At 39.5% G+C, this 27649-nt stretch overlaps 7 protein-coding genes across 8 annotated transcripts; 4 read left to right on the forward strand and 3 right to left on the reverse strand.

Moving 5' to 3' along the window:
• Positions 1–964: 964 nt before the first annotated feature.
• LOC137573623 (WW domain-binding protein 4) lies at positions 965–2368 on the reverse strand. Its single transcript, XM_068285598.1, has 4 exons — positions 2241–2368; positions 2112–2184; positions 1317–2044; positions 965–1256 (listed from the first exon to the last, which is right to left on the reverse strand). Coding segments are annotated over exons 1-4 (1041 nt in total). The 5' UTR covers positions 2243–2368; the 3' UTR covers positions 965–1018.
• Positions 2369–2589: 221 nt separating this feature from the next.
• kraken (serine hydrolase like 2 kraken) lies at positions 2590–4204 on the forward strand. The gene is made up of 3 exons (XM_068285599.1): positions 2590–2819; positions 3025–3105; positions 3194–4204. The coding sequence occupies exons 1-3, from the start codon at positions 2735–2737 to the stop codon at positions 4042–4044; spliced, it is 1017 nt and encodes a 338-aa protein (XP_068141700.1). The 5' UTR covers positions 2590–2734; the 3' UTR covers positions 4045–4204.
• Positions 4205–4353: 149 nt separating this feature from the next.
• LOC137573625 (putative uncharacterized protein DDB_G0268364) lies at positions 4354–5607 on the forward strand. 2 transcript variants are annotated; one of them, XM_068285601.1, is made up of 3 exons: positions 4354–4895; positions 4966–5092; positions 5157–5607. In XM_068285601.1, exons 1-3 carry the CDS (start codon positions 4675–4677, stop codon positions 5433–5435), a joined length of 627 nt encoding a protein of 208 aa, XP_068141702.1. In that variant the 5' UTR covers positions 4354–4674; the 3' UTR covers positions 5436–5607. The 2 variants fall into 2 exon arrangements, with proteins under 2 accessions (XP_068141702.1, XP_068141703.1); XM_068285602.1 differs by having other exon boundaries at positions 4970–5092.
• A 2460-nt stretch (positions 5608–8067) lies between these two features.
• Positions 8068–11607, forward strand: LOC137573628 (32 kDa beta-galactoside-binding lectin). Its single transcript, XM_068285606.1, has 4 exons — positions 8068–8158; positions 10245–10478; positions 10557–11156; positions 11217–11607. Exons 2-4 carry the CDS (start codon positions 10390–10392, stop codon positions 11482–11484), a joined length of 957 nt encoding a protein of 318 aa, XP_068141707.1. The 5' UTR covers positions 8068–8158; positions 10245–10389; the 3' UTR covers positions 11485–11607.
• Positions 11591–15699, reverse strand: aru (arouser). The gene is given in 8 exon segments (XM_068285604.1): positions 11591–11822; positions 11878–12045; positions 12111–12342; positions 12344–12454; positions 12456–13630; positions 13692–13838; positions 13899–14249; positions 15556–15699. Coding segments are annotated over 7 exon segments (2277 nt in total). The 5' UTR covers positions 14241–14249; positions 15556–15699; the 3' UTR covers positions 11591–11720.
• A 3390-nt stretch (positions 15700–19089) lies between these two features.
• dbe (KRR1 small subunit processome component homolog dbe) lies at positions 19090–20332 on the reverse strand. Its single transcript, XM_068285480.1, has one exon. It carries the CDS (start codon positions 20247–20249, stop codon positions 19206–19208), a length of 1044 nt encoding a protein of 347 aa, XP_068141581.1. The 5' UTR covers positions 20250–20332; the 3' UTR covers positions 19090–19205.
• Positions 20333–20731: 399 nt separating this feature from the next.
• Positions 20732–27413, forward strand: PNUTS (Phosphatase 1 nuclear targeting subunit). Its single transcript, XM_068285451.1, is given in 7 exon segments — positions 20732–20749; positions 21398–21562; positions 21640–21737; positions 21812–22086; positions 22175–23530; positions 25086–25453; positions 25455–27413. Coding segments are annotated over 6 exon segments (3465 nt in total). The 5' UTR covers positions 20732–20749; positions 21398–21559; the 3' UTR covers positions 26820–27413.
• Positions 27414–27649: the final 236 nt, after the last annotated feature.

The raw sequence follows: 27649 nt of genomic DNA on the forward strand, positions 1-27649 counted from the left end.
TCCGACAAAGGAGTCGAACTCGAACATCGGAGTCGAACTAGCTCTTTTATTTTTTCCCGCCAAATTTCTGTTTCAAATTGGTTTTTAAATTTGTTTGAAATAGTGTTAAAAAATAAGTGTTTTAAAGAAGTGTTTAAAAACAAGATGGAGATAGCGTCTAAAAAGCAGCTTTTAAAAACAACCGTTAAAAATACGACGCTTTTAAAACGAACCGTTACTTGAAACAAAAAAGCGTCAACAATTAATATATTAAAATTTAATAAAGAATGTCCTTCTCCTATAAAAACCGTATTTTTTATTTGGACTCTCTTCCCGGTCTTGGCAATCTGGAGCAGGATGTTCATACGAAGTTCTTGGCCCAGATGGAGGTGAAAATAAAAAGAATCGTGGAAGGAGCCTATTTTGACCCGGATGCACTTTGCAAGATGAAGGAGTCTGTGCCATACAGCCACACCGTCCATTTTGTCAACAAGGCAAGCCTTGGATCCAAATTTACCCGTTGTGCCTCAAGTACCCTTTGTGTCTCACATACATTTGCAGATCTGCTGACAAAATCTTAAAACGGGACACAAAAAGTTGGTCTACGCCGAAGAGATTTGTGTATTTTTTTGATACTCCAGCTCACTAATGCAGACGAGGCGACAGACACAATAGTCCAGGTCATAAACGCAGGTAAAGTGTAGTTCTTGGTGTTCGAGCTAACATTCCCAGCAGACCCCATAACCGGACCCCTGTTATCCGGGATGAGAAACGAATTGGAAGATTGCCCAATTATTTGTAACTTTTTATCAATAAAAGTGACCAAAACCAAGAAACCGCATCAACAGCCCAGAAGATCTAGCTGTGTTTGTCTATATAAATTTCTCGATCTCACAGTCTATTAGAGCTAAACACTTTGGATTTGACGATTGTATAAGTTGTGAATTTCTTAAATACCAAAATAATTAGAATGGTATGATAGTAATTCCTGAAATCTACGGTTTACTAGTTAACTTATTTTTACAATAACATATTTGTACTAATCATCTAAACGTTTACGTGCATTGCCTTTGTTGCCAAATTTACGTTTTTTAAACATAGTAGAAGAGGAGCTTCCACTGTGCGTTTCATCCTCATCGGCAGCTAAAGCGGTGACTGTCCTTTCTTTAAATCGCTTTACTGGAGGCTCTGCATTATTGGCAGGTTGTGGGACAATAGGTGCTGGCTTATAATTATCATAATTTGGCAATTCCCAATCAATCGGCTTCTCTGGAGGCCTGAAAAAAATCATTTATATAGATTGTTTGCAAAGGTGCAAATCAAAGGAATGTATTTACTTGACAACAACTGTTTGCCATTGACCAATCTCATTGGTGGCTGCCTCCTCTTCCGTTTTGAATGTTTGCCGTTTCTCCTCCTTTTGTTTCTTTTCCTTTGCAGCCTCTGGCTTCCGGAATGCCTTCAGACGTTCCCGGTTTACACGGGCAACTTCTTCGTCGGCATTGGCACGAAACTTTAGAGATTCCTGCTCTTGTGTCAGCTCCTGCTGATGTAAAGCCAATTGATTAATGCACTCGTACTCCTCATACGAAAGATAACCCTCTTTAGGTGGCTCCCAGACGGATTCATTTGTCTTCACGTTCCAATAGTAGGTGTGACCCTCGTCTGATTTTCCTTCCACCCAGAGCGAAGCATCAGGTACCACAGATTCGGTCACTTTGGTTATACCAACACGACGACTTTCATCTCCGTCCTCATCATCGGAGTCACCCACCAAACGCATGGGATCAACTTGCCGCTGCATTCGATAACCTGTTGAGGAGGATGTTATGCCGCTAGTGGACGTGCTGGCATTGATTACTGTGTTGATTGAACGTGCCGTCATATCACTACGATTGTGAATATCCTGGGCATATGACTTCATGGCAGCTTCCTCCATTTTACGTATATCTGCATCCATCTTCTGACGCTCCCGCTCAGACTTCTCGCTGTTGCGACTGATGTCCGTGATCCGTTTGGCCACATTTAGCTTGTGTCGCTTGCCGCTTTCATGGAAAGCCACACTCTGTCCAAGATTAAATAGAACAAGAAATTTAATGCTGAAATCGTTTTTATTTAATATCAAGACTTACGGCCTTGTTGTCGCTGATCCAGCATTTGCAAAAATCGCAGTATTTTCTCTCGTTTGATTTCCAGTATTCAGTCCTATGAATTGATTTGTGTTTTAAATTCTATATGACATGGTTTAAAAAAGCACTTACATGGTGGAATTTTACAAAAGAACGTTGTGTTGAAAGCGACTTGGTTTCCTGAAATTTTGTACACAAACTAGTTAGTGTGACCAGGCTGTTTTAGCAAGAACATATCAAAATACAATGAGTAAGCTGCTATAAAGATGTGCAAATGAATCGAGAATTGCCTCTTAATGACAAGGCGTAGGGAAGTTACATATTTGAATAAACTAATCAAAATGCAGGTGCTACATTTATTATTTGGCAACCTCTAGCAGGATTTTCACAAAACAAATATTCTTCTAGTCCTACAATTTCTCCCGTTGACTAAGTTATCGAAAAGTAGCGCATCTCTATTATTACGGTGTAGATAACTATTTACATAGATAATTGTTGTTAGCTGCCCATTGCTTTTGCTATTCGATTTTGTTTTGTCTGCATGCCCGTGTCAGCCAAATAGCAAATATATAGTACCCAGGTACAACAGATTTTCGCATAATCTTGCAAACATTGGCACTTGAGACATGGCACAGGCACGTGTGGCAACAACAACGTCATTAAACGGCACTGGGACAGCAACAACAACTACCATGTCTCACAACAAATCGGGTAAGTGTGGGAGAAGGAAAGGAAAGTATGTGATTAGTCCGAGTCCGAAGTCTCACCTGTTTGTCGTTGGCAGAGATTTCGTCAGATATGAAAGATTTCGCCAGACATCCGAAAATAAAACAAAAAAGAAACAAAAAAAAAAACCTGTTTTCCACATCGCGCCATCGAAAAATTAATTGTAGCTTTTTTCTTTTAATGTTATCAGATTGCAGCAACGGCTTATTAAACCTGGGTGAGGACAGCTGGGAGGAGTTCTCAATAGACGTGCCCTGGGGAACTGTCGCAGGTATGAATGAATGAATTACTCATATTTTGATTATCACCTATCAGCATGACTAAGTAAATTCAAATCAATCTGTTATTTTTTTTTTTAGGAAAATGGTGGGGTTCACGGAATAGACAACCAATCATTGCTCTTCATGGCTGGCAGGACAATTGCGGCAGCTTTGATCGACTGTGTCCTCTCTTCAGTGCTGAATATTCCGTTTTGGCCATTGATTTGCCTGGCCACGGTAAATCGTCGCATTATCCCCAGGGCATGCAATACTTTATATTTTGGGATGGCATCTGTCTGATTCGTCGAATAGTTCGAAAATTTAATTGGCAAAATGTCATCCTGCTGGGTCATTCGCTAGGCGGAGCATTGACATTTATGTATGCTGCCAGTTTTCCGGACGAAGTTGCAAAATTGATCAACATTGATATTGCTGGGCCAACAGTTAGGGGAGTGAAACGCATGGCCGAAGGTACCGGCAAGGCTCTAGATAAATTTCTTGATTATGAAACGCTGCCAGCCAGCAAGTTGCCCTGCTATAGCTACGATGAAATGATCAAGTTGGTACTGGATGCCTACGATGGATCAGTGGATGAAACGGCTGTAAAAGTTCTAATGAAACGAGGCATGCAAGTAAATCCAAATCGTCCCGGTGCCAGCGAAGGTTATCTCTTCGCACGTGATCTTCGTCTGAAAGTTAGTCTCTTGGGCATGTTCACGGCTGAACAGACTAAAGCCTATGCGCGGCAAATTCGTTGTAAAGTTTTGAACATACGCGGAATACCAGGCATGAAATTTGAAATGCCCGAAGTTTATGCTGATGTGATAGCCATCCTAAAGGAACATGCTAAATCTGTTGTATACGTCGAAGTACCTGGCACCCATCATCTTCATTTGGTCACACCTGAACGTGTGGCTCCTTATATCAATAATTTTCTAAGTGAAAATTAATTGGTGATTGATGGATGCGATAGTTATTTCTAAGTAGGAGGCTCTAACTGTAGATATGTATGGATGTAAATTAGGTAATACGAATGTGACTAAGTTAAGTGAGGTGAATTGCTAATATCAAAATGCTTGAGCGAGTATTAAAAACCACGAAAGACCTAAACTATCTTATCTCAATTGAGAGAAAAAAAATGTTATAACTTTGGGTTTATCTTAAACCTTTTGTATTTTAAATCTATTGTTTTAGCATGTTCACTACACTTTTGGATTGTTTGAAGATAATATGTATTGATTGTTGTCTGCTGATTCTATTTATACAGTTCCCAAGCCGCCACTTTTTATATTTCGCTTGTTTTAGGCTAAAATTAGTCCTAGGATATATCACATGATCCTACTTATGCCTTTGCATATCTCTGCACTTGCTCAGACTGCCTGTCCTGAGATACCTAATAGATGCAATACATTTGAAATGTGGGCTTTATTAAAATCTAAATACCAAACAGACAGACAATGGTTATAATGAAATATCATATCATCAATATCATCAGCTTCAATCAATCTTATGATAATTAAAATAACAGAATGAAACGATGTGGCCGGACATTTTCTTTTTTCAAAAATAACGTCTAGAGAATGGCAGCCTTTTTACTTTTGAACTTTCTTTCGTGGTATGGCAACGCCTTGGATAATCAAAACAAACCAATTTGGCCGTTGCTAGGGCAACTTATTTATTTTATTTCATATTACTTAAATTTCTTTTTAACAAACATCAATTTTATCATGGACTTGATTAAAGAAATAAATGAAAAATACTCAGCACTAGAAGAAGAAATTGACAAGAAATTGGAAAGAGTGTAATCTAAATGACAATGTAATAACCGTTAGAGGCGCCAAAAAGTAACGTTCCAATTTTTAATTTTTTAGACAGACTGAAGAGCAAAAATTGGAAAATGAAAAGGAAAAACTGGCAGAGAAAGCCAAGCTTAATATGCCAGCAACAAAAGTATTATCCTACGAAGAGGCTCTATTAAGGAATACAAATACTCTAAAGGTTGATATAAGGATAAATATGTCAGATTTGCAAATGACATAAATAATGAATTTAGGTCTTTTAGTCTCTGGAAATAGCCAAGGCTCGCTTGAGATCTCGCACCACTTACTCGCCGGTGGAGAAGCTCCTTCAACAGGCAATGGATAACTACAAAAAGGAACTTGAGGGCATTCAGAAAAAGCATGAAGAAAGACCAGATAAACTGCCAGATAACTTGAACGAGGACGACGATGACGACGGGGAAGACGATAATCTCTATGAATTGGTCATGCAGAATGTCATTGAGAAGCAGCAGCATCAGCAACAGCATAATCATCATCATCATCAACAGCAACCGACTTGACACTTTGTTTAACTGACAGAGTTTTTTTCTGGCTGTCTATCGACCTATCTGTCATTGTGTGTTTTATATGGAATAACTTCACTTTTGTTTGTTTCCGAGGTGCAAGCTGAATAAATAAAAAGTTTCTTTCCGAAAAATGTCAACAGAAATTGAAAAGAATAAATGACGAAAAAGACACAATTTACACAGGGGTGGCTTTTGAGTTGGGGGGGGATCGGAGGTATCAATCAACGTAAGTAAGTGAATTCTGAGTATATGTATGTTTGGTTTTCGAATACATCGAATACATCTCGGCAAACACAATTTCCCAATTAGTTGGCAATATCCATAATTAGTTGAAAAGAAAAAACTTTACAGTAATAAATCAATTAATGGCCCAGACACAAGTCGAGCAAACATCAAAGTAAATTACAATGAGGTTTTTCAATGGAGAGATAAGAGCGTAGCATGCCAAGGAAGGTGCCACACACACACACACACACAAACACACCTCACGATCAGTCGATGATACCTGCTGTCAATCACTTGAGGATATGGGCGTAGATGTCAGGGGGATCTTTTCCTTCAAACATTGCGATAAGAAATAATTGAATGGCTCTTCGAAAACTTGAAACCTCTTTTTGTCGTTAATACAAAAATTTGCGCAGATTTGGCATGCTCTACTTTTTAGACCGAAGTGAACTACTTCATTACTTCAAGTTCTACGCCCGCCCACATCTCTGGTTTTTTGGTTGATAACAAATTGCTGTTCAAACTATCTACAACAATCGTAACCATTGTCAACGACACCTTACCATTTCCATTCCATTTTCATTTCTATTTTATTTTCTTTGACGAAATGGAGTACCTACCGTCATCACTCAATGGGCCAATACAAAGACAACACACCGCACGGTATCTTTGTATGGTTCGCCACCAGAATAGTACTGTACATACTCGCACTGCCCTTACAATAAGGGTATATTCGTTATAGCGATAAAAAGACATTCCTCGAATTGTGTATTAATTTTAATAATTTGATCGTAATTGTGATCATCATAGGAGATCATTTTTCAGTTGATATTTTGAGGTGATGCTAAGATTGATCGCTCTTCTGATTAGGGTGAAAACCATTCAAATCTTAATTTGCAAGGGTAGAAAGTGAGTGTGACACATCCGAATTGAGTACGCTTCACGGTTTCTGTTTTTTTGCTCTACATTTTTCGTGAGTTGTTCAATATTTTTTGATATTCTTATTTGTTTTCACTGTTTTTCCTCGTCACATTTTACCTGGACTCCGCTCCTCTTTGCCTACCAGCAGCACCTGTACAATTTGATATCAGTTGGTTGTTGGTTTGTTCGTTTAACGACGTTTCTTTAAAGAAAAAAACCGATCTACTTCGACTTCGTGGGCCACATCGAGTTGACGTTTCACAAAACTTCACCCACTTTTTCAACATTTCAGTTACGTTCCGATACGCGACAAGTGCATAACGATTCAAAATGATCGATCGCTCCAACTGGATCGATCTCGCGTTGTTCTACGTACATATACTATACATATGTATTTGTGTCTCTCTGTGCCTACGTGTAAAAGACTTGCTAAAAAATTTCAAACAGTTTTCTATTTTATATTTCGGGGGCAGCGAATTACTTGGGCCAAGGGAATTCAAACTGTGAATTATTTCAAAATGCAAAAAGTTTGTTCGTTTGGCTTAAGTTATTTTCATGTCCGTACAAATGCGACACGTGGTGAAGTAGTTAAAAAATACAGAAGCGTTGCAAATCTGTCGATCATTTTACGATATACATATTTACCCATATACATATGTATTCCCAAGTTGTGTCGACGTCACCTAAACCATTCGAAATAAAGAAATGAATGCAGATGGTTTTGCGATAAGCCAAAAGAACTTTACAAAAGTATCTTTGTATCGTGTATTCTTTTCTAAATTGCACAACGGTGGGTGGAGGTGGTGAATCGAAGCCTAATCAATTGACGTTAAAACTGATTAACTGCCACAATCAAAAAGAGCGCTACCGTTGCCCTCCCGCTCAATGGTTTCCATCGACTCAGTCGTGGCATGGGCATAAAGTCATTATCATTATGGCTTGTTCGAATTGGTCGCATCGCGCGTCGTTACCTGGCCACGAGTGTAAAATCTGATTTTTATATTTTGTTTCTACTGTAGACGTGTCGCCGCTTGCTTTTTAAACGATTCGACATGGCGGCTATTAGAGCACAAGACACTGCAAAAGAATCTATGGGCCGAGGGGCCCATAAACGGGGGGACGCCGTACATTTGCGATAAGACTTTATTTTAGAGAAATACAAGTAAAATGTGCACTGAGCATCTAAATGTTTGACCTGACAACGTGGCACATACATATGTACATATGTATGTCTCCCGCATCCCAAGTTCCACTTCTCTCCTCATTGCTAATTGTGCAACGTTTACAAAAAATAAATTATGTAGAAGGTTAAAACATGGCAAGCAAGCTCTATTCGGTTATCAGTTTTTAGTTGTTGGTGGGGACAAGTGACAAGCGGAAATTAAAGTGGAAATCGTCGACACGATTACTTCATTAGTTGGTAGTATTTACCCAATTCAACTGCCAACTCTGCCTTCTGCCTGCTGCTCTGATTGATGGCGGCAAAAGGTCGACAAGGTCACAGAAACTTGCCAACAGAATCAATTTATGGCTCCTTCGCTTAGCCAATTAGCAAATTTATGTTTTTGACGGTATATATCAGGTACCGGTACCTCTTAGAACCATTTTGTAGATTAGTAGTAGCTAGTATGTACATACATACCTACTATCAAGGTAAAACCCAAAAATAAAAACTGTCCAGAAAATTGCAATTCAATGCAAACGATAGATAGACAGACATTTTGCTCTACACACAAAAGAAATAGATGGACAAGAAAATTATGGAAAGACTGCACGAAAGGCTCTCCATGTACGCTTGGAAAAACATTTTGTTGTTGAACTTGAGCTAAGAAAATGGAAATGGAATGTCGTTTTGGGGGTTAAGTCCTTATCGTAAATTTCGTTTGCTTTTGCCAAGATTTATTAGATCAATGATTTTTATTTTCATTCCCATCTTCTCTTATCTAGACATTTTGCCAAGTTGGCATGTTATTGATTGTGGTAAAAAATCTATAAGTGAATATATTGACATGATCAAAAAACAAAACTTTCCTATAAATAATGTTAATTATCGAATTAAATGACCCTAAATTGTAGTTTTCCCTACTTTTTATAAAGTTTGTTTGATCTAAATTTTAAAGTCTTGTAACTTTCTTGAACTCATTCATTTTTTTCAAAGATCGTCCATGTCCTTGACCAACTATTTATTTTTTTTTTTCTGTTTTGGGCTCAATACTTAACTGGGTTGGAATATGGCCAGAGATGTCACTGGGCGTAGACGTAGTAGTTGTAGGCGAACTTCGACTAACTGTCAGAAAAAAGAAATGGATTGCCTGCTTGACTGACTGTGTGTTCCTTCAAAGACGATAGGAGGATTGGAGGATGACGAGTGCCGGAGTGCCGCCTAGTCGCACTTCGTTTGCAGTAAATGCAAAAACTTTTGGACAGGGAATCAATTGTTGCCTTGTTGTTTTAGGTGTTGTTGTTGCTGTTGGCAGTGTTGTTGCCATCCCGCGCCGACGAGACACGCAACAACTATAACAACAACAACAACAACTGAACGAACAACCGTGAAAAGAACTTCAGGATGACAGTTATGGGTTACAAAAAGCAAAGGCAAAGGCAAGGATTGAATCAAATAAATAAAAGGCGCAAGGTTCTTAGGGGTGGGTGATTTCGGCTCGTCGTCACTGGAGGATAACCTTACTCTATGTACTACCACATACTTCTAGTATTATACTCTCTCTCTCTATCTGAGTCTCTGTTCATGTCCACAATCAACAGGAACGGATTTCATGCAAAACGGGTTCAAGTGCTTTTCTTAGAATCTAACAATAAGGTTTGAGATCCTTGTTAGAAAGGCAGAATTTCTTAAGCCACAGTTGACTTACACTAAAATGTAATGCATTTATATCAGATACCATAGTATGGACTATTGAGATATGGATTTCTACCTAAAAGTAACACCAATGGCTGGAAAATCTTAAACAAATATAGTTGTAAAAGGGCTCCTTATGATCCTTTTCAGAAATGGTTTGGGCAATTTTGAGACTTAGAGCAGTATTTAAAAGAAAACGATTTAGCCTGGGATTTGAACACGGATCCTCGTTGTTCAGTTGCCTAATAACTGGGCCACTTTGACAGCTCATTGTTTTGTAAAATACAAAATAAAGGATATATGTATGTAGGAGCAAGTCCTATCGGTAGCATTTTGGTCTCCACATTTTTTATGTTTATAAATGTCATACTTACTATATGAACCAAACTGAAAACAACTTTTAACAAAAGAAGTTTAATTTTCTGAAATACCCTCATTAATTTTTCTTTTAAAATGATATTTGGGTGGTTCATGTACTAAATAATAACATTTAAGAGCTTTATGAGCGCCGTTTTGAAAATTAAAGGTTTCAGAAAATTGTGTGTAAAGTTTGAACACTTGAATATGGTATAGAGAGATAAGATTTAGACTCTAAATTGTACAAACGACATAATATTTGGAAATTTTGATCATGAATTCTTTAAAACTAAACATAAGAATAAAATTTAAAATTGTAAAATTGCTTTTGTAAATTGCATGGACACTTTTTGGAGGCGGAATCCGCCCCTGGAGTCTTGTTTGCATGCGGCTGCAGGTAATTCCTCATTTCATTCCACTCCCATCCATAATAATAAATGTAGAAAGGCAATGAATATGGCAAATCTATTAGCATAACATCGCATAAAACAAAAGGGCCCCATGAAAAAAGGGGAAATGTTTATTGTAAATCAGTTGCATTGGATCCGTTGAACAGAGCAGCATTATTATTATTACCATAGAACGGCTATGAACATTTGGAAGGCGAAAGTACTGACCGAGGTGCCATTTGGTCATGTTCTCATTGTGAATGGACGCTGCAAGCCGCATCCCAATAAGTAGGCTATACTTTCTTTCTTTTGCCTCTTTCGTTGGTTTTCAATTTGTATGTTGTTTATTTTCGAATTGTTTTTCAGAATTTCATTGGATCTTACGGATAATGTGAATGCCCAGAATGAAAGTGAAACTGTGTTTCTTAAAATCGAAGCGAATTTCCGTGAGGGGCAAATCATACGCAGCATGTTCCAACCGGGCGAAGGATGGCAACAGGAGGAGATATCGAAAAATTGGAAATGCGATGGCCCCAAAAATCCTTTACAACCGGGTCAGAATTTTACCTTCCGAGTGGCCGTTTTGCAGCGTTGCTTTGAGATCTATGTGAATGACCAATTGTATGGATCGTTTGAGTTTTTAAAATTCCCCAAGCAAATCAATTTTGTTCGCGTTTATGGGGACTTTGAGAAGATAACCCAGTTCCATCATCGCATGCTGTTCCCCTTGGTATTTCCACGTAGCCTTATTTTGGCCGGATCCGATCGTGTGGCTTTTCAGAGTGATGTGCCCCGGCGTTATGATGCTGGCACTGTGGTGGTTATGGAATGCATAGCCAAGGGTTTACCCAATTCCGAATTTTCCATATGCTTTCAATGCAACGACTCTGGTCGGTCAGTGCTCAAATTTCATGTGAATTTCGAGCGTACGACTGTGACTCGTAGCTATCAGCGAGAGGATAACAGGTAAGCTATGACAGTGAAGTTTTACGTTTGTTTTATTAATTTTCCTTCCCATCCTTGCAGCTTCTCTTCGGACGATGAGGAGACCGAGGGTGAATTTCCATTTGTGCGTGGCAAACTATTTAAGATTGCCTTCGGATTGGGAGATCGAGCCTTTCTTATAGCCGTCAATGGGCAATATTTTACCTACTACAACTTTCCGGTGCGTCCCTTTTCAATATCCACATTGAAGTGCCTTACCAATGAGGCTGGAGATTTCGCTGTCCGCAGCATTGAATATCATTCCGATTCACCGCTCTTGGCTCGTGTGGAGAAATTGTCCATCATTTAAAATTGAATCTAAATCTATTCCAGAACATGAAACCATTTTGAATTGCTCCGTTTATTATCTGCACCAGTTAAACTGTTGAAATCAATCTTAATAAATTAAAATCCACTCGGTATTCAAACACAATTTATTGCCACTGCACTCTGTCTCATCTCTTAACCAATTCGATCTCAAGTCGTACTTAATCATAGTCTTATGGTTTATATTATATATTACCGAAATGCGTTTTGGAATGTTCACTAAAAGTAACGAAACTCGCCCTTTTTACCTAAATGTTTGCTACGCATCATATCTGTGGCATCCGGCGATCGCTGCTGTTCCATGTTCATGCCCATGTTATCCTGAAAGAAGAAGTTAAGAGTCAAGCGAGGACTTTAGAAATGGGACTGGACTTACCAAGTGACGACTGCTATTCTTGCCTGCCGACTGCTGCTGTTGTTGACCATAGAACTGGGAGCTATCACCGTCTCCGTAATTGAACGGCGTGACTATGGTATGTGGCACATGGGCCACCTGACCGCGCATATTGCGTGCCTTCCACCATTTTCGAGTATCATCCAGAATCTGGGGGGAAACCGATTATGAGTTAAGCAAAGCAATGACACATTATTTTGTTTTGGGTAACCTACCTCCAAGTACTCGCCTCGCATGACACTTAGTTCTTTGTCATTGTTGGCGGTGCGCGGGTAGGTGACAAGTACAACTTTAGCTCCCGTTGCTTGTAGATCCTCTAGCCATGATTCCAGCATTTGGTCGTCGCTGACATGAGGAGCAGCAGCAGCAGCAGCAGAAGCGGCATTGGAGCGACCAGCTCCACCCGGTGGAGCAGATAACTCCGATGAGGGGCCATAGCCTCCCCCCTCCTGCTCCGCCTCCTCGACTTTCCCGCATGTGAAGATTTTGCAGACCAGCTGTAATGGCGCTCAGTGTGGGTCCAGCATTGGCATTGGGACCTGAGCCATTTGCAATACCCCCCACCGCCACGAGCTTCAATCGAATCGAAGGAGAGCTCACTACGATCCACTGGTACACGATCTCGATCTCTGTCCCTTTCCCTATCACGATCATTGCCATGATGAATGGTGTATTTCTCCATACCTAGTCCTAGGACATTGCCCGTGTCGTAGTCATCGTAGGCGCCCATTGTACTCCGACCAGAAGCTTGGACTTCCAATCTCTTTTTACCCCCTTGCACCTGCAATTGCGATGGCGAAGGCGAGGTTGGTTCTAGTTCGTCGTTCACCAAGTAGTCCGGTGACCAGCCATCAAGGAACACGGGATGATAGGAGCCAACATCATCTTTCCATTGATCGCGTGGGATGACCCAAGCATCGCCCAACGAGCGCCACAATTCTGTCTCCTTTGAGGTAACACAATTGATTAGCAAATTGATGGCCTCGCGTGTCAGCAATGGATTCACCACACGGGCCGGCAACTGGGACTCGTAGTAGGTGTCACTGGAGGCCTCCACAATGAGGGCGAGCGGGGTGAAAAGAAAATGTACCAATTCGGGGGCATTCGGATCGTGAATGTGTGCTTTAAGCTTGGCCAGTAAATTGAATGACAATTTAAATTTGGCAAAAATATCCACAAACTCCTTCTCATGCGGCGGACGAGTCCGTAGAGTTAGCAATCCCTCGCCGGGATCACGTTTCTTTGTCTTTCGATTGCGTCGACGACGTTCCAGCTCCCGGGAAGCAGCAGCCGCATGCTGCAATCTCGCTATAAACTTTTCAATGTCATCGAAACAATGATTCAATACGGCCACATCGCGTTCATATTTCTCGCTGGACGTGGAACTGGTCTCATCGCGGGCATCATTGCCACCGGCATGCTCCGAATCTGTCTCTCCATTGTGGTCTACCACGTCGCCGGGTCCACCACGACCTAGTCCGTATTGCTCGACGCTTGTGCGTTGATGCTGCATCTGATGATGATGCTGATGATGACTCTCCCGCTCTCTTTCCCTCTCTCGTTCCCTCTCACGCTCTACTCGTTGGTGATGACTATGCGAGGATGATGACGATGTCTTGCTCATCATGAGGCCTCCCACATGGCTCGGCGTGCCACCGCGTTGTTGCGTTATTATCTTTCCACTGCGCAATTGCTTCAGATCTTCCACCAAATGAACGGCGGAAACGCTTTGTGACTGCAATGAAAGCACTTAATTAAGGGCAAGAAAGTTCCAAGTACAGCCAATTCGATCTTACCTGAAATATGTGCATCTCGGAACGAGATCCTCCACCACCACCTGAGACAATAAAAACAAGGATATTGTTATACAGTTCCATAGCATCGTTCGAAGTAAAGGCCGTTGGCTCCTGGATCAATGTGGCTGGGAAACGCTCAATAATATTCTATGGATTAAAAACAATGATTAATCAAACACTTTAGTTAACAGTTTGATATTGACCTACCCCCGTCTCATAGTCCATGATCAGCACCCATTGATAGTCCAAACAGAGCTGCATTTTCTGCGACCATATACCGGTGGTCTTCTCCAGCTGTAGCAGACGTCGCATTCCATCGGCTGGATAGACAATGCCCGACTCTTTGTTCACTGTAAATGTGGCCAAATGTTCGAGCAGATATGTGGGCTTATCATGCAAATCTCCGCCGCCGTCGAGTCTCTCTCGCTCCTCGCCACTTCGGTCATCACCGGAATAGTCGCCTCCGCCTCCATGAGCTCCGCCCCCACCCCGTAGACTTCCACTGCTATTGCCGGCGCTGCCGCCTCCATTTGAATGATGATTAACCATGACGAAGTTCTAATCAAAATAAAAATGTTAATAAATTTAAGATTCTAAATTAAACAATATATGTATGTATGTATATATAAATCGCGTCCTAAAATTATCACATCTTTAATAATTTAAGACTATAAAGCAATATACATACATGTATGTATCTATGTATATACTTTTTATACTCTTTTAAATTCTCAGAAGTCTTGACATCAAATCTTATTACTTTTCAGTTGAAGTTTAGGCTATTTTAATATTAAGTACAATACATCAATTTAGTTGTGGGAAAAAATAATCAAATTTTTATTTAATTGAATTTTCCATAGTAAAGTCGAAGGGGGAAGTTATTTTATGATAAATATGACACTTTTTTAATTGCCTTATACATAGTATGCGGCAATAAGGATTCTATTATATGTAAATTGATCTAATCTAAGCTAAAGATATGACATTATCGTTGATAACGCTGTTTTTTTTTTTTTTTCAAAGTAGCATCATTATAGATTCTTTTATTATGAAATGGACAGAAAAAGGTAGTTCTCATTGAAGTTCGAACTATATGACAAATACTTGAAACCTCCAAACTGAACTAAACCCTAATGAAATATTATATTTTCTTTTAGTTTATATTTGATACGGACGAGTGTTGAATTTAAAAATATTTGGGAAGATCTCGTGTTTTTTTAACTTTATTATTTATAATTAACTTTTTCTTCATAAAAATGCTATATCGCCAAGACATTTTTAAAAGATCGTTTCAATATTGCTAATGACGGGATTTTTGTCATCTTGTTCTGATATTCTTTTTAACTTTTGTGGGGTTCCCCTTAATTATACGGTTTCTCTTAAGTATTCAGTGTTGTCAATATGCGAGATAGAAAATAATCAGTATACATGGGAAATATATATACATATATCCTTTGGCCTTTGGCTCAGACGAAAATCAAGTCCATACATAAGCCTGGGATTCGTTGTTCAGTTGCCTTTTTGACTGGGCTATTTAGAAAACTTATCTACCGAGGACTCCCAAATTTAAACTACATTTAAGTATGTTGGCAATGAAGTCCTTTATGATATGATATGTATGGGATAAAAGAATCATCTTGAAATTCGGTGAAATCCCTAGTACATGTTTCAGGCAATTTAGTCAAAGACTTGGCTAAGTATTTTGCTTAATAACTACATTTTTCTATGTTGATTTGTATCACAAATACAGGTTGTTATGGATTTCAGGGAAAAATTTGTATTCCTTTCTTATTGAGTTTGTGTTAGAAGTTGAACATAAAAAAGACCGACAGTATTTTTCACAATGAATTTCACTTTAGTTTACTTTTTCCAAACTGAAATCCGATATTTTTGACGATCTCAACAATGACTAGAATATCAGTTTCGTGGCGACCTTCGAATATTTGTAGTCGAATTGACTATTTCTATTGCGCACTCCTCTATCTCGGATTGACTCAGACTCGGAGTCAGACAGAGACCCACATTCCACACATGGCTACAACCGCAACTATTCATAAACTTTAGCATTTTGTTCGCAGCTGCGCGGCGCAGCTTTGGAATTCAGAAATCGCCACACCAACAATGTTCCGCTACCTTCTCGTCTCCTTCGCTACGAGCAACAACACACCTGCGAAATCCCCACATACACTGCCAAATACAAACACAGAGAGACACTCAGAGAGGGCGAGAGAGAGAGAGAGCGTACCACGCGCTCTTTCAGCCACTGAGCCGCTCCCTCGACTTGAAGTGACAGCAACAACTTTTCCTCTGATTACTTAGGCTGGGCTTTGGCATACAAAAACGAAAACTAACTAGGAATGGAATTACTAAAGATCGGCGCTAACTTGACAATTTTTCAAGTTTGGAAACACAAAAATGGGCTAGTGCCTTGTCACTCCTACGTCACTAACTGTGCGTTTAACAATTTAAGTATGTAGGTTGGCTAAAAACTATTATTTAAAACTTAAAAATATAATATGACAATAGTTTTTGAGTCAATGCAATGTGAGAGGCACTGAAAAATGTAAATTCTATTAAATTATGTAGTTTGTTTTTGACTTTTTGTTACAGTGGCGTAGAGCAGAGAACTTTGCTCCCTTAGGGTATTTGGCTAGGATCCCCCCACTTTATTGTGAATTCTCTGATTTATTTGATTTAAAAACTTGAAATATTTGTTTTTTTAAATATTTGTTCAACTTGGCCCCATTTAAAAAGAGAGGAAACACATGATTTTTGAACTCCCTAACATATGATAAGGTCCGTCCCTGTACGTATGTATGTATTTATTTATATCTAAATATATACTTAAAATAAATGTTTCTGCTTTGAGAGTCAACACAACCGATACCGACTTAAGTGCTACTGATACTGGGAACTGAAACTGGGGTCTTTGTTGTGGCAGTGCACACTTCTTTGCCGTCATATTGCATCATTGTCAAAATATTTACCAGAGATCTCTGGTTTTAGAGGCGATAAAAAGACGAGGGGAAAAATATGAGAGAAATTATTATCGTTCAAGTGAAAGTGAATTACTGTGGAGTAGTTAAATATCTGGCATAGGATCATAAATTTGAAACTAACCAAGCGAAAAGATGATAATTAATTAAGGTATGCGATAAGCATGGCACTAGGAAACTGAAGTCATTTGTCACTGACTGCTTTTAAGTTAGTTATCTCTGCAAATGCGTGGAATTAAGTTCTCAAAATAATTGTATTTATTGTTGTTGTTTTCTTTTTTTTTTTTTTAGGAAGGACAACATACACATATTTTAATAGATAAGGTGGAAGCCCCTCGAACAAAAACAACAAACGTTAGATATAACCAGCTTAAGAGACAAGGAGTTTGTGTGTGTGTGCGAGAGAGCGCTTACAAGCAAAACACGGCAAGACCGCTCAGTTATTTCTTGCTAGAGGTAACTTATGGGGAGGACAGTGGCAGAGGCAGAGACAGATATGTGTATGGACATCGACACCCCAAGTAGCGTTATTGCCGTCTCTTTCAGGCGCATGCGCAACTGATACACACGATTAACCTGTAGAGCTGTCTGTGTGAGTTTGTGTGTAAGTTTTGCTTCAAAAGGTAACTCTGATTTGTATACCCTGTAGGCATTTTATCACAGCAGGGAGCATATTAAATTGATGACAATTGTAAATACATGTGATCACCAAAAACGTTAAATTGATTCATTAGTGTTGTTTTTCATTCCTTTTTTTAATAACGATATGAAAGGTCAATTAATAGATCTTGCCATGAAATTTTCCATTGGCCATTAAATGAATTGCAAGTGCTACCGCAGTGGCTAAGGGGTATATTGAAGTCATTGTTAAAACTTCATGTCGTTAAACTCTTTTGTTGTATTATATTTGTCCCCACTTCGCCAGCAAGTCTGAGTTTATAACTTTACTTTTTGACCGACCGCATTTTTAAGCTTTCTTTTCCACCTGTATATGTTTTTTGCTCCCTCTCTCTTTCGCTCTCTCTGTTGATATTTTTATGAGTGAATCGTCTATATTTCAATGTGTTGGTGTAGGTGAGTGTGTGTGTGTGTGAACAAACTGGGAGCGGCGTTCAGTTTCAGGTTTCAGTTGTTTCTATTTCGGTATTGATTTTCAATGCTTTTTGTTCAATTCATTCACTAATTTGATATCTGTTGCATTGCACTGGTATTGGTATTCTAATTGACCGCATTTTCCATGGCATACCACACACACACACACAAACACACAGAGAGGCACACAATAGTTTTATAACCTTTATATAAATGATATTAATATATCTATGTATGGGTATAGTATACATATGTATGCATATCTAGTTAGCATTTTTAGACATCATCTCATCGTCATCCTCTCACTTTGCGCATTCCTCTACTAATTAGCACGAATTTCGAATTTCGCTTTGACACTTTGCAACTGGTTTATACATACATATGTACATAGGTATCTAATGATCTCTCACAAAACAGAGTATTATTATTATTATTATTGTTATTAGAGACAAAAATAACACGAAAAAAAACTAACTGTAATTGGGCTCACATCATCACACGCACACACACACACAGTCACAAAACAAGCTTCTCTTTGCTTTTTACCTTTATGTATTTCTTTTGGTTTTTATTTTCAATTCTGACTACCCGCTTATAAACTGTCGCCTCCAAACGTCGAAATCGCTAGAAAAGGAGGAGGATGATTAGCGGGAGGAAGAGTGTATGTAATTTTCTTCTCGCTTTCTTCTTTCAACAATAGCAAACGCACGCGAACGTTTTCCGTGCGCTGCTTGCGGTCGCGTTTAGTCAGGCCAGACCCAGAATAAGTACTAACTTGGCTAGACTTTACCTGTGCCTGACTCTCTGTCTTACCTGGCTACGCTCGCTCTTCCCCTTCCCCCTCTTTCTCTTACTCTCTATTAGCGTTAGCCAAGAGCTAAGCCATGTTGAAGCGAATCCAACAACAAGTTGCCCACTTGTTTGCTTTTTGAAGAGAGAGAAAGAGAGGAAAACCGCGAGAGAGCAGTAACAGGTGAGAGAATAACCGTGTGATGGCGGGGGGGCACTTATGTATGGGCTCTCTCCCATATTTTGATTATAATACTTTGAAAAATGTTTCCCATATTATTAGATTGGGGATCTTATCTACGCAAAACTCGAGATGAATTTAAATGACATAATTTCACACAAAATTAAATTTCCAACAGTGTGGCAATTTTAAATTTTTTCTTTGTCTAATGGAATGATCAGGGGTCGGATTCTATGTTACAGAGTTGGTAACGGGATAATATCGATGTAACAGACATTTTTGAAATTTTTAAAATGTTGGATTTTTTTTTTTTTTAATTTATAAAATAGAAGATCAAACATAATTTGCACAAGGTTTTATTACGAGTTGGTAAAAGGAAAAAATAAAAAATATTTTCGGTAACCTTTTTACGCTACTATTAGGCTTAAATACAAAAATTACAACTAATCGTACATTTCAACTCTTTGACTTTTTGTTAGCCTTTAGGAGCTTCGCTTTCAGGGATTGGACGTCTACCCTGCTATCGGAACTTTCATTATCATTAGCCTTCCTCTTGCTACCTGTTGGTGGTTCCTCTGTAGGTGGAATGAAGTCCTTATTGCGCCGCTCATCCTGCTTCTTAGCTGCCTCTGCCTGCTTGGTCTGGCGTTCTTGCTGTTTTTTGGCCTGCTTCTGTTCTTTGTTGAGGAAATATTCACCACTGGCCAATTGTTTGTCAATCTTACTCTCCGGCTGAGCTGGCGGGAAGGGTGTATATTCCTTTTTGGGTTTCTGAACTTTCGGTTGCTTTCGTTTGCTGAGGTTTTTATTTTTAAATTTGGGTAAGAAACGAGACCAATCCTCGTTAGCCAATTTGGGGTCCTTCATTAATTCACGTTTGATCATTAAAGCTTTGATGTTGTAAATGGGATGGACATTGTTCATCGTCTCCAGGACTATATCGCGCACCTGCTGCAGACCCTTGTAGGGCCCTAGGGCTGAGACTGTGTTGCCTTGCACAAGAACATAGCAATCAGTAAGCAACTCAATGGACTTTAATGTGGCTCCATTGGGTCCAATCAAACGCTGCCGGCGCTTGACAAATTTTTCCTTCTTTTGGACTAGATTGCCTATTTTAATGATATCGCATCCAATTTCGTCCTGCAATACACGTTTGGCCTGCTCGAAGGGAACGCTGCGAGCCATCAGCTTAATCATGTCTCGCGCTTTTATTATGATATAAGGATCCCATGTTTTGCGTGTTGTCTTCACCACCATGCTTCCTTCTATCAAATCGAGTTCTGCTTTGAGATGGTGTTCGCCCACAGCCTGCTCAACGAGGGGCCATACTTCTTTTAAGTATTTCTCACGATATTTGGGGAATAGTGTGGCAAAGGAACTTTCTTCAATCATGCCATGTGGATTGTCAGTCTCCTTAAAGGAGGGTATTTTAAGAGACCAGGCATTGTCCACGGGATCGGTGTTGATTTTGGTTGTCTCCTCCGACTCAGAATCGCTCATATTTATTTGTTTATGGTCCAGAAATCTTCAATTTGTATAAAATTTGATCAGCACGTTAAATTAAAGAGTTGCCAGACTGCCGGGTCATATACAAAACTATCGATGTGGCGCCACTTGACAACAATCGATATACACTATCGATACTAAAATGGGCGATGAAAAACCATGGAATGACACTCAATTATAATTAGGGTCGCATTTAGCTTTAGGAAAAATATAAATATGATATTCAATGTATATAGCATTTTAAAATATCGATACTTTTGGGCAAAAAAATATTCGATATAAAAATATTTTTTATGCAAAAAATATCGATATATTGATATACCTTCAACAACCCTAATTATAATCACTTTTGCAGAGTTTGACGTCGCTTATCATCTAGTAAGGCCGTAACAAAATTAAAACCAAAAAAAAAGAAAATATATTTAAAAACTGAATTATATTATATTTTCCTAGTAGGCACTAAAAAATATTCAACAGCATTCGAGAAAGCAAGTGTACGAGGAAAAGTTTTGTCTAGTCCATATTAATAATATATATAATTTTTTTGGGGCGTGGGTGTGGACGTGTGGTTTTAAAGTTTCACAATTGTTAAATATAAAGGCAAAAAAAAACATTATCTTAGAAAGAAAAGCGAAAGAGAAACTGGAAAAACACATATTTTGGCAATTACGCAGTTGTGAAAACAAAGAAAAAAATTGTGGTGAAAATCAATATGGCGTCGCCAGGGCGTCTACGTGTCAAAGCAGAAGGCCATTAGAGCTGCCAACTTGAAGTAAAAAACCTGCCTGAGGAAACGGATTCACAAATATCAAAAACAAGGAAAAATTGTGTAATTTGCTGAAATATTGATGTTTTTTCTGGTTTTTTCTTTGAGCATACAAGAGGGGCGGCGGCAGCGGTGATTTTAAACGAGTTGTCAGCCCCGCTTTGTTTCAAAGCGCATTCTAGGGCAATTATCGATTAATGCTAGTCGATAACGCTAACTTCTAACTAAAGTGAAGCACGTACAAGACGAAAGAAGTGGGAGAATAAAGAGAGGAAAAAATTCAATTGTTAGTTAAACTAGGCCAAAGTGGATTGTAAAAAAGTATGTTTTAGATTAAATAATAAGTTCTGGTGTTTTTTTTTGTCTGCTATTATAGATTCTGTTTAATGGCGATTACGTAATCTGGTGAAATATTTTGTGTATCAATTACGCACGTGTGTGTGATAAAGAGAGAAAGCAGAAAAGGGCAGCTGCGAAGTCGGCGTTGCCATATCAATTAATCAATTCTCAATTTAATTTTCACATTTGAGTATTTATAATGGTGAGTTTTGTTTTTAAAATTAAAAAGAAACTAAATTAAATATGGAATTTTTTTTCCGATTTTTTTTTTTTTTTTAGCCACGGATTGTGCCTTTGCAATTACTGAAATGCCTACGGGTACTTTTAGACAACAATGGTGGCATATTAAGTGGTCAGGAAGTAAAACGGATAGCCGGGTAAGTCCAACAGTCCGGTACAGTGGCCGATTAATTTGAAAACTAATATTTTTATACTGTCATCGTTTTAATAGACTTATGGCCAAATATTCCAAAAAGCTGGTTTCCAAATGTGTTTATGTACAAATATTGAAGTCGACAAAAACTGAATTGCTTGATGATTTCATGGCTGTGGGTGGATGGTCTTTGGTCTACAACTGGTTAAATGATGCCATTAGAGCGATGAACTGGCCCTTGGTCCAGGAGATCTTGGAACTATTGCTACTATCCCCGGTAGATGTCAATCGATTGAAAATCAATTCAGCACCTGTATTGGTCAAGGGATTGTGTCGAGATGGCGGCAATGAGGGTAAGTTGGCAAACTTTGTTTCCCATTTACATTAGCAATGTTTTTCTTTTCACTGTAATTTATACAATTTTGGTTTCGTAATTTTTAGGAGTACGCATATTGGCAAAGCGGTTGGTAGAACAATGGTTAAAGATTGTCACAGAGAACACATCAGAAGTTATTGCGGCATCTGCAGCTGCTGTTACTTCATCTACATCACAGCCCCAGCAGCCCGTGGTTTCTACAACGACGGCGACGGCTACAATACCCGCAGAACCTGAGACTTCTTCAGCATCATCGGACAGCATGGATAGCTCGAGTGGTCCTTCAGCTTCTGCTCCATTAACTTTAAATTACACCATAACCTCTGCCCCCCCGAATCAGAACAACAGCAAAACGAAAAACATAACTATCAAATTGAAGACAGTTGATAAATCGATATTGTCTGTCCAGCAACGTGAAGATGTCCAGGATGATGATTATGATAATGACGATGATGCAGCAGCATCGCAAATTGTCAATAAGCAAACAAATTTGTCAAATTTAGATGATAGTTGTTCAGCAAAAGCAAATGATGAACTGGAGGAGGATGCGGAGGCGAAAAAATCAAAAAGTTCACGAGATAAAACTTCCAGTAAAAGGTCAGAAAAGGATAAAGATCGTGACAAGGACAAGGAACGAAAGTCCTCGTCTAGCAGTAGTCATAGATCATCTTCATCTAGCCATAAGTCGTCGTCCTCCTCCTCCTCATCTTCTAAGAGTTCCTCTTCGAAAAGCTCGTCGCATCGCAGTTCGAGTGACAAAAGTCGTGACAAAGACAAATCTCGCTCTAGTTCCAGTTCGAGTTCAAGTTCTAGTAAAGATAAAGAGCGCAGTAGTAGTTCGTCGAATAAGCACAAGTCGTCTAAGAGTTCTTCATCTTCCTCTTCGTCTTCCTCGTCCTCCTCTGGTCAGCGAAAAGAAAAGGAGAAGACGTCGTCGTCCTCTTCGTCGTCATCTTCCTCTTCTAAGAGGGAGTCGCTTGAGAAAGACAACAAGCTAATGCCCCCACCGACTACTGATAATTTGAACAAAGATTCTGATTCCACACCACCCAAGCCTAGATCAATACCGATTATGTCTAGGAAAGCCTCCATATCGATTGAGGTTCGTCGTGATACAGAAAAGGGTGCTACGGTCAAAACGTATCAATCAAAATTTCGTTCTCATGGTTTAACCGAAGAGGCACCACCGCCACCTTCGCGCAAAGGACTAAAGAAGCCTACTTCATCGGCATCAAGCAGTGTGGCCACATCTCTGGGAACGGCGGACAAAATGTCGCTGAAGAGACCCTCACCGCCACCATCACTGACATCTCCACTCACCTCCCCAGTGGTCGAGAGCAAGAAGCCCAAAATAGATCTTAACACTATCAACGGTCTTGTGGAGCGTCCCGGTTCCGTAAAGCTCATAGCACCTAAAAAGAGTAAGCATTCCAGACAAACGAACATCACTAATCTTGTTTCCTTTTTTTCTTTTTCATTCACAGAAATTGGATGGTTTTTGCTTTTGTTGTGTTGGGGTTGGTTTTGTATAGAGTAATTTGTATTTAGTTGAGATACCAAGACAGAAGATAACGTCTAAATTGAAAGATCGGATGATCTGCGTGTTGTATGACCTTCGCCTCTACATATCTACTTAATGAAACAAAAGTAATTTTCCTTGTCGCGTAGTTTGTGGACAAATTCGGGTTTGTTTTACATTTGGGGCATATCCTGAATCGGTTTTTATTTTTATTTCATTCATTTTGGGATTATAAGATCCCCATTTTATCCACAAAACAATCGATCAAAAAAGAAATAATTTCAGATTAGCCGTTATCTTCCCTCTTTGTATCACTTGATTGTTTTATACTTCTGATCGCGTTTTGATTAAACAGTTTTATTGGGGGGGTCATTTTTTTTGTTGACTCGGGTGAGTTTATAATTTGGTTGCCAAAGAGGAGGAGGATGACGCTCATCCGCTAAACTGTACATAAATCGACCATACCATGATGATGACTGCCTGCGCATGCGCCCTGGCCACATAAGACTTTGGATTCTGCTGTGTGTGTGTATTTGTGTTTCTGGTTATTCCACTCCGTGTTAAGTATTTTATTTGAAATATGCTTTAGCTCATAAGGTATGTAGAAGCGTTGCGGCAGCTTTAAATCGTATTAAAAAACAATTTTTTACCCACAAACAACCGAAAACAAATAAAAATAAAAACGATATTTTCCCTCCACTAGAAAAATGTACACTTTTTCTATTGAATTATATACGAGTTGTAGAAAAAGGGAATAGAACAACAAAAATATTATCAATTTAAGCTCGGCGGCGGTTCGAAAAGTTTCAGCTGCCTATGCCCATCATACTATATCCACACACTTTTATATATCTATATATGTATATATGTATGTACAAGATAACTGGGGTTTTCCAAACTACGAAAGGTCAGGCGAATGGCGATGTCTGCCAAGTCCCTTTGAAAATTTGAATTATAATTGCCTGCAAATCAAAAGATTACAAATAATTCGATATATTCGATTGATATATTTCTGGAGAGATAATTATAAAAACCCGGAATAGCCGTAAGGATTTTAGATCAGTGTAGAATTCAGATGATCGTCGTTAAATCCTTACGAATGTATTTTCCTACGTAAATAATAATCATCTGATCAGTGATCAGAGTGATCTTTGTTTATTCTTTTTCTGGGTCACTCCCAGTAACTGTTTACTAAGGGGAAATCCCTTTGTCAGATGAAAAGGTGACATATTTTTGTGGTGCGTAAATGTTTGGGGATGGGTTATTAAGTAAGAAAGCCCCTCAATTGGATAGATACGAGCGGAACCAATACACACACACACACACACATAGTCAAGCAGATAATGGGTGTACATATGTACAACAAAAGCAAAAACCATTTTATTTCCTAACCTATTTAATATATGCAATATGTATTTTCTATGTACTAAAATTTATTTTCTATTTACCTATTGCAGTTCAAACTTTGGTGGAGACAAATCTGTTTTCGGATGCTTTGGCCGCCTCAATTGAGCCCAAGAAGGTGGTTAAGCGTAAGAGAAATGCCACAGCCACATCACCTACTGCTGAAAAGGATGCAGCACAGTTGGCTCCTCTGAAATTCTATCAGGACACGCTGGATGAGTCCAAGAGTTTGGAGGAGAACACCAAATCGGATGATAGCAGTAAAGAGAATGACGAAAGCAGGGACAAAGATGATATCGATGATGATGATATTCCTCTGAAACGAGTCAAAGAGGATATCGAGCAGAGAGTGAGAAAGGAGAAGGGTGAAGCGGCAATAGCGGAAGAAGGATCAAATACTGAGGCGGATGTAGAGGAATACGAGCCCCCCAGAGCCCAAAAAACCGGGTCCTGGCTGTGGCCCAGACGGTCCTCCCGGTGTTCTGATGCTTCATCGACGAAGAGGTCCTAAAAAGAAGTTGACGTGGCAACCCGAGGAGAAACTCACTCAGATTCGTTACTTTGAAGTGGATCGATCCGAGCGGGTGAATGTGACGAAACAAAGTTTCCTGGAAATGAAGAACATGGAGCGTTATAGCGAACGCGATGCCTTGAATATAGCTCGCCGAGGTTTCGATGACATCATGGAGCCACAAATGGAATGGCGACCACTGATAGAAGTAGATAATGTCCCTGATCATCCCAACGGCAATTTGTCAAAGCAGCGACAAGTTCAAGCGGACCGAGAAGCTACCACCTTGCGTGCTTTGTATTTCTCACCTGACATGATACCCGATAGTGCGACTGAGGCTGAATTGGAGCCACATTTCGCTCATGACATCCCACTGATACCTATGGATGATCTTACTGGTAATCCGGATGCGGTCAATGACTACAGTGCCTTGCCCTGGCCAGAGCCGAAGGGTTATGCCAACAGCGGCATAGGTGTAGCAAATAGTGGCAATATGAATCTGAGTTCCCCTGATATAGGCTTTAATGATCCAATACTACCGCCTATTAGTGGGCCATTAGGACCAATTGGTGGACCAATGGGACCCATAGGCGTAGGACCACCGCCTGCGGTCAATAATATCGGCATGGGGATGGGACATAACGCCTTCCAGGCCTTTGGTCATTTAGGCAACAATTTTATGCCGAACTCACAACAGCAGCAGCAGCAGCAACAACAACAGCAGCAGCAACCACAACAGATGTCCATGAATGGTCCACCTCCAGGAATTTGGATGAATGGTCCTGGTGGCCTAGATATGAATCAAGGTGGAGGAGGAGGAATGCCACCTCATCAAAACTTTATGGGCGGGAATCAGTTTGGCAGCCCAGGTGGCGGACCAGTTGGTCCTTTCGGTGGCCCAGGAAATTTCAATCAATTTGGTCCCATGATGATGAATGGACCTGGTCCTGGTCCCGGTCCCATGATGAATGGACCCAATGGCCCGATGCAAAATGGCCCGAACGGACCAATGCAGAATGGACCAAACGGTCCCATGCAAAATGGACGACACAATAACAAACGGAATAACAAAAATAACGGAAATGGAAACTGGCGAAGCGGTGGCAACAATTTTCAGGACGGAGGCGGTGGCAATTGGCGCTCAGCGGGCTCTGGCTCCAATCGCGGTGGTGGAGGAAACACTGGCATTTGTAAACAATTCATGCGTGGACACTGCTCCATGGGAAAAGCCTGCAAGTATGTGCATCCGCAGAAAAAGAATAATAACCGCATGTAGGAGGACCTAAACGAATCTTCCCAATCTCCGGAAGATTCGACTGCATAGATCTCATCATCGTCATAACAATTATCATCAAAATCAATACTGAACTGGGATGAAAGCCACAAGCCAGAGCCAATGCCCCAGCCAAGCCACTGAAGACTGTTGCAATCGCCTTACACTTAGTTATAGATTTGTTTGTTTTACTAATAACTGGCTATAAGTTATTTGGCCATTATCTCTACCTAAAATGTGAAATGGTTTGCAATTTTTTTTTTATATTTTAACTTTTAATGGTTATACGGAGAAAATAGGCCCAAATAACTACGGTATGTGTATATATAGGTATATAGTGTCTCTTAGAGTAGAAGCGTAGAAGTTCAATAAGCTCTATTAATTTTGTTTATATTAAGTTGCATTTATTGGATGGAAAAAACCAGGTTAGACATAGAGTTCGCACATGTTGTACTTATTAAGGACTCTCATTTAATAATTGTATTAAACTAAATTTATACACACACACACCCATATATATATATATATACATATTTCCTATTGATAAGTTTATAGTTATATACTAAATGTAGAATAAAGACCAAGTCATATTATGAACATGTTTTGGGCGGTAATATTAAACTGAAAAAGAAAACAGTTGAGCGCGAAAAAAGCTACATTTAGCCTATAAACATACTCTGTAATGGGCTACGTTATGGCTATGTTAACTCTTACTTATCTACTTCGATTATCTACGCACGTTGAGCTTCTACATTTGATTCTACATTTCTTCATAGAATTTTGAAATAACAACAAAGAAAAGTAACAAGTTAAATTAAAAAAGGAAATTCTTT

This window comes from Drosophila tropicalis, unplaced genomic scaffold, assembly GCF_018151085.1.
Source record: "Drosophila tropicalis isolate 14030-0801.00 unplaced genomic scaffold, ASM1815108v1 contig_413, whole genome shotgun sequence".
Lineage (NCBI taxonomy): Eukaryota > Metazoa > Arthropoda > Insecta > Diptera > Drosophilidae > Drosophila > Drosophila tropicalis.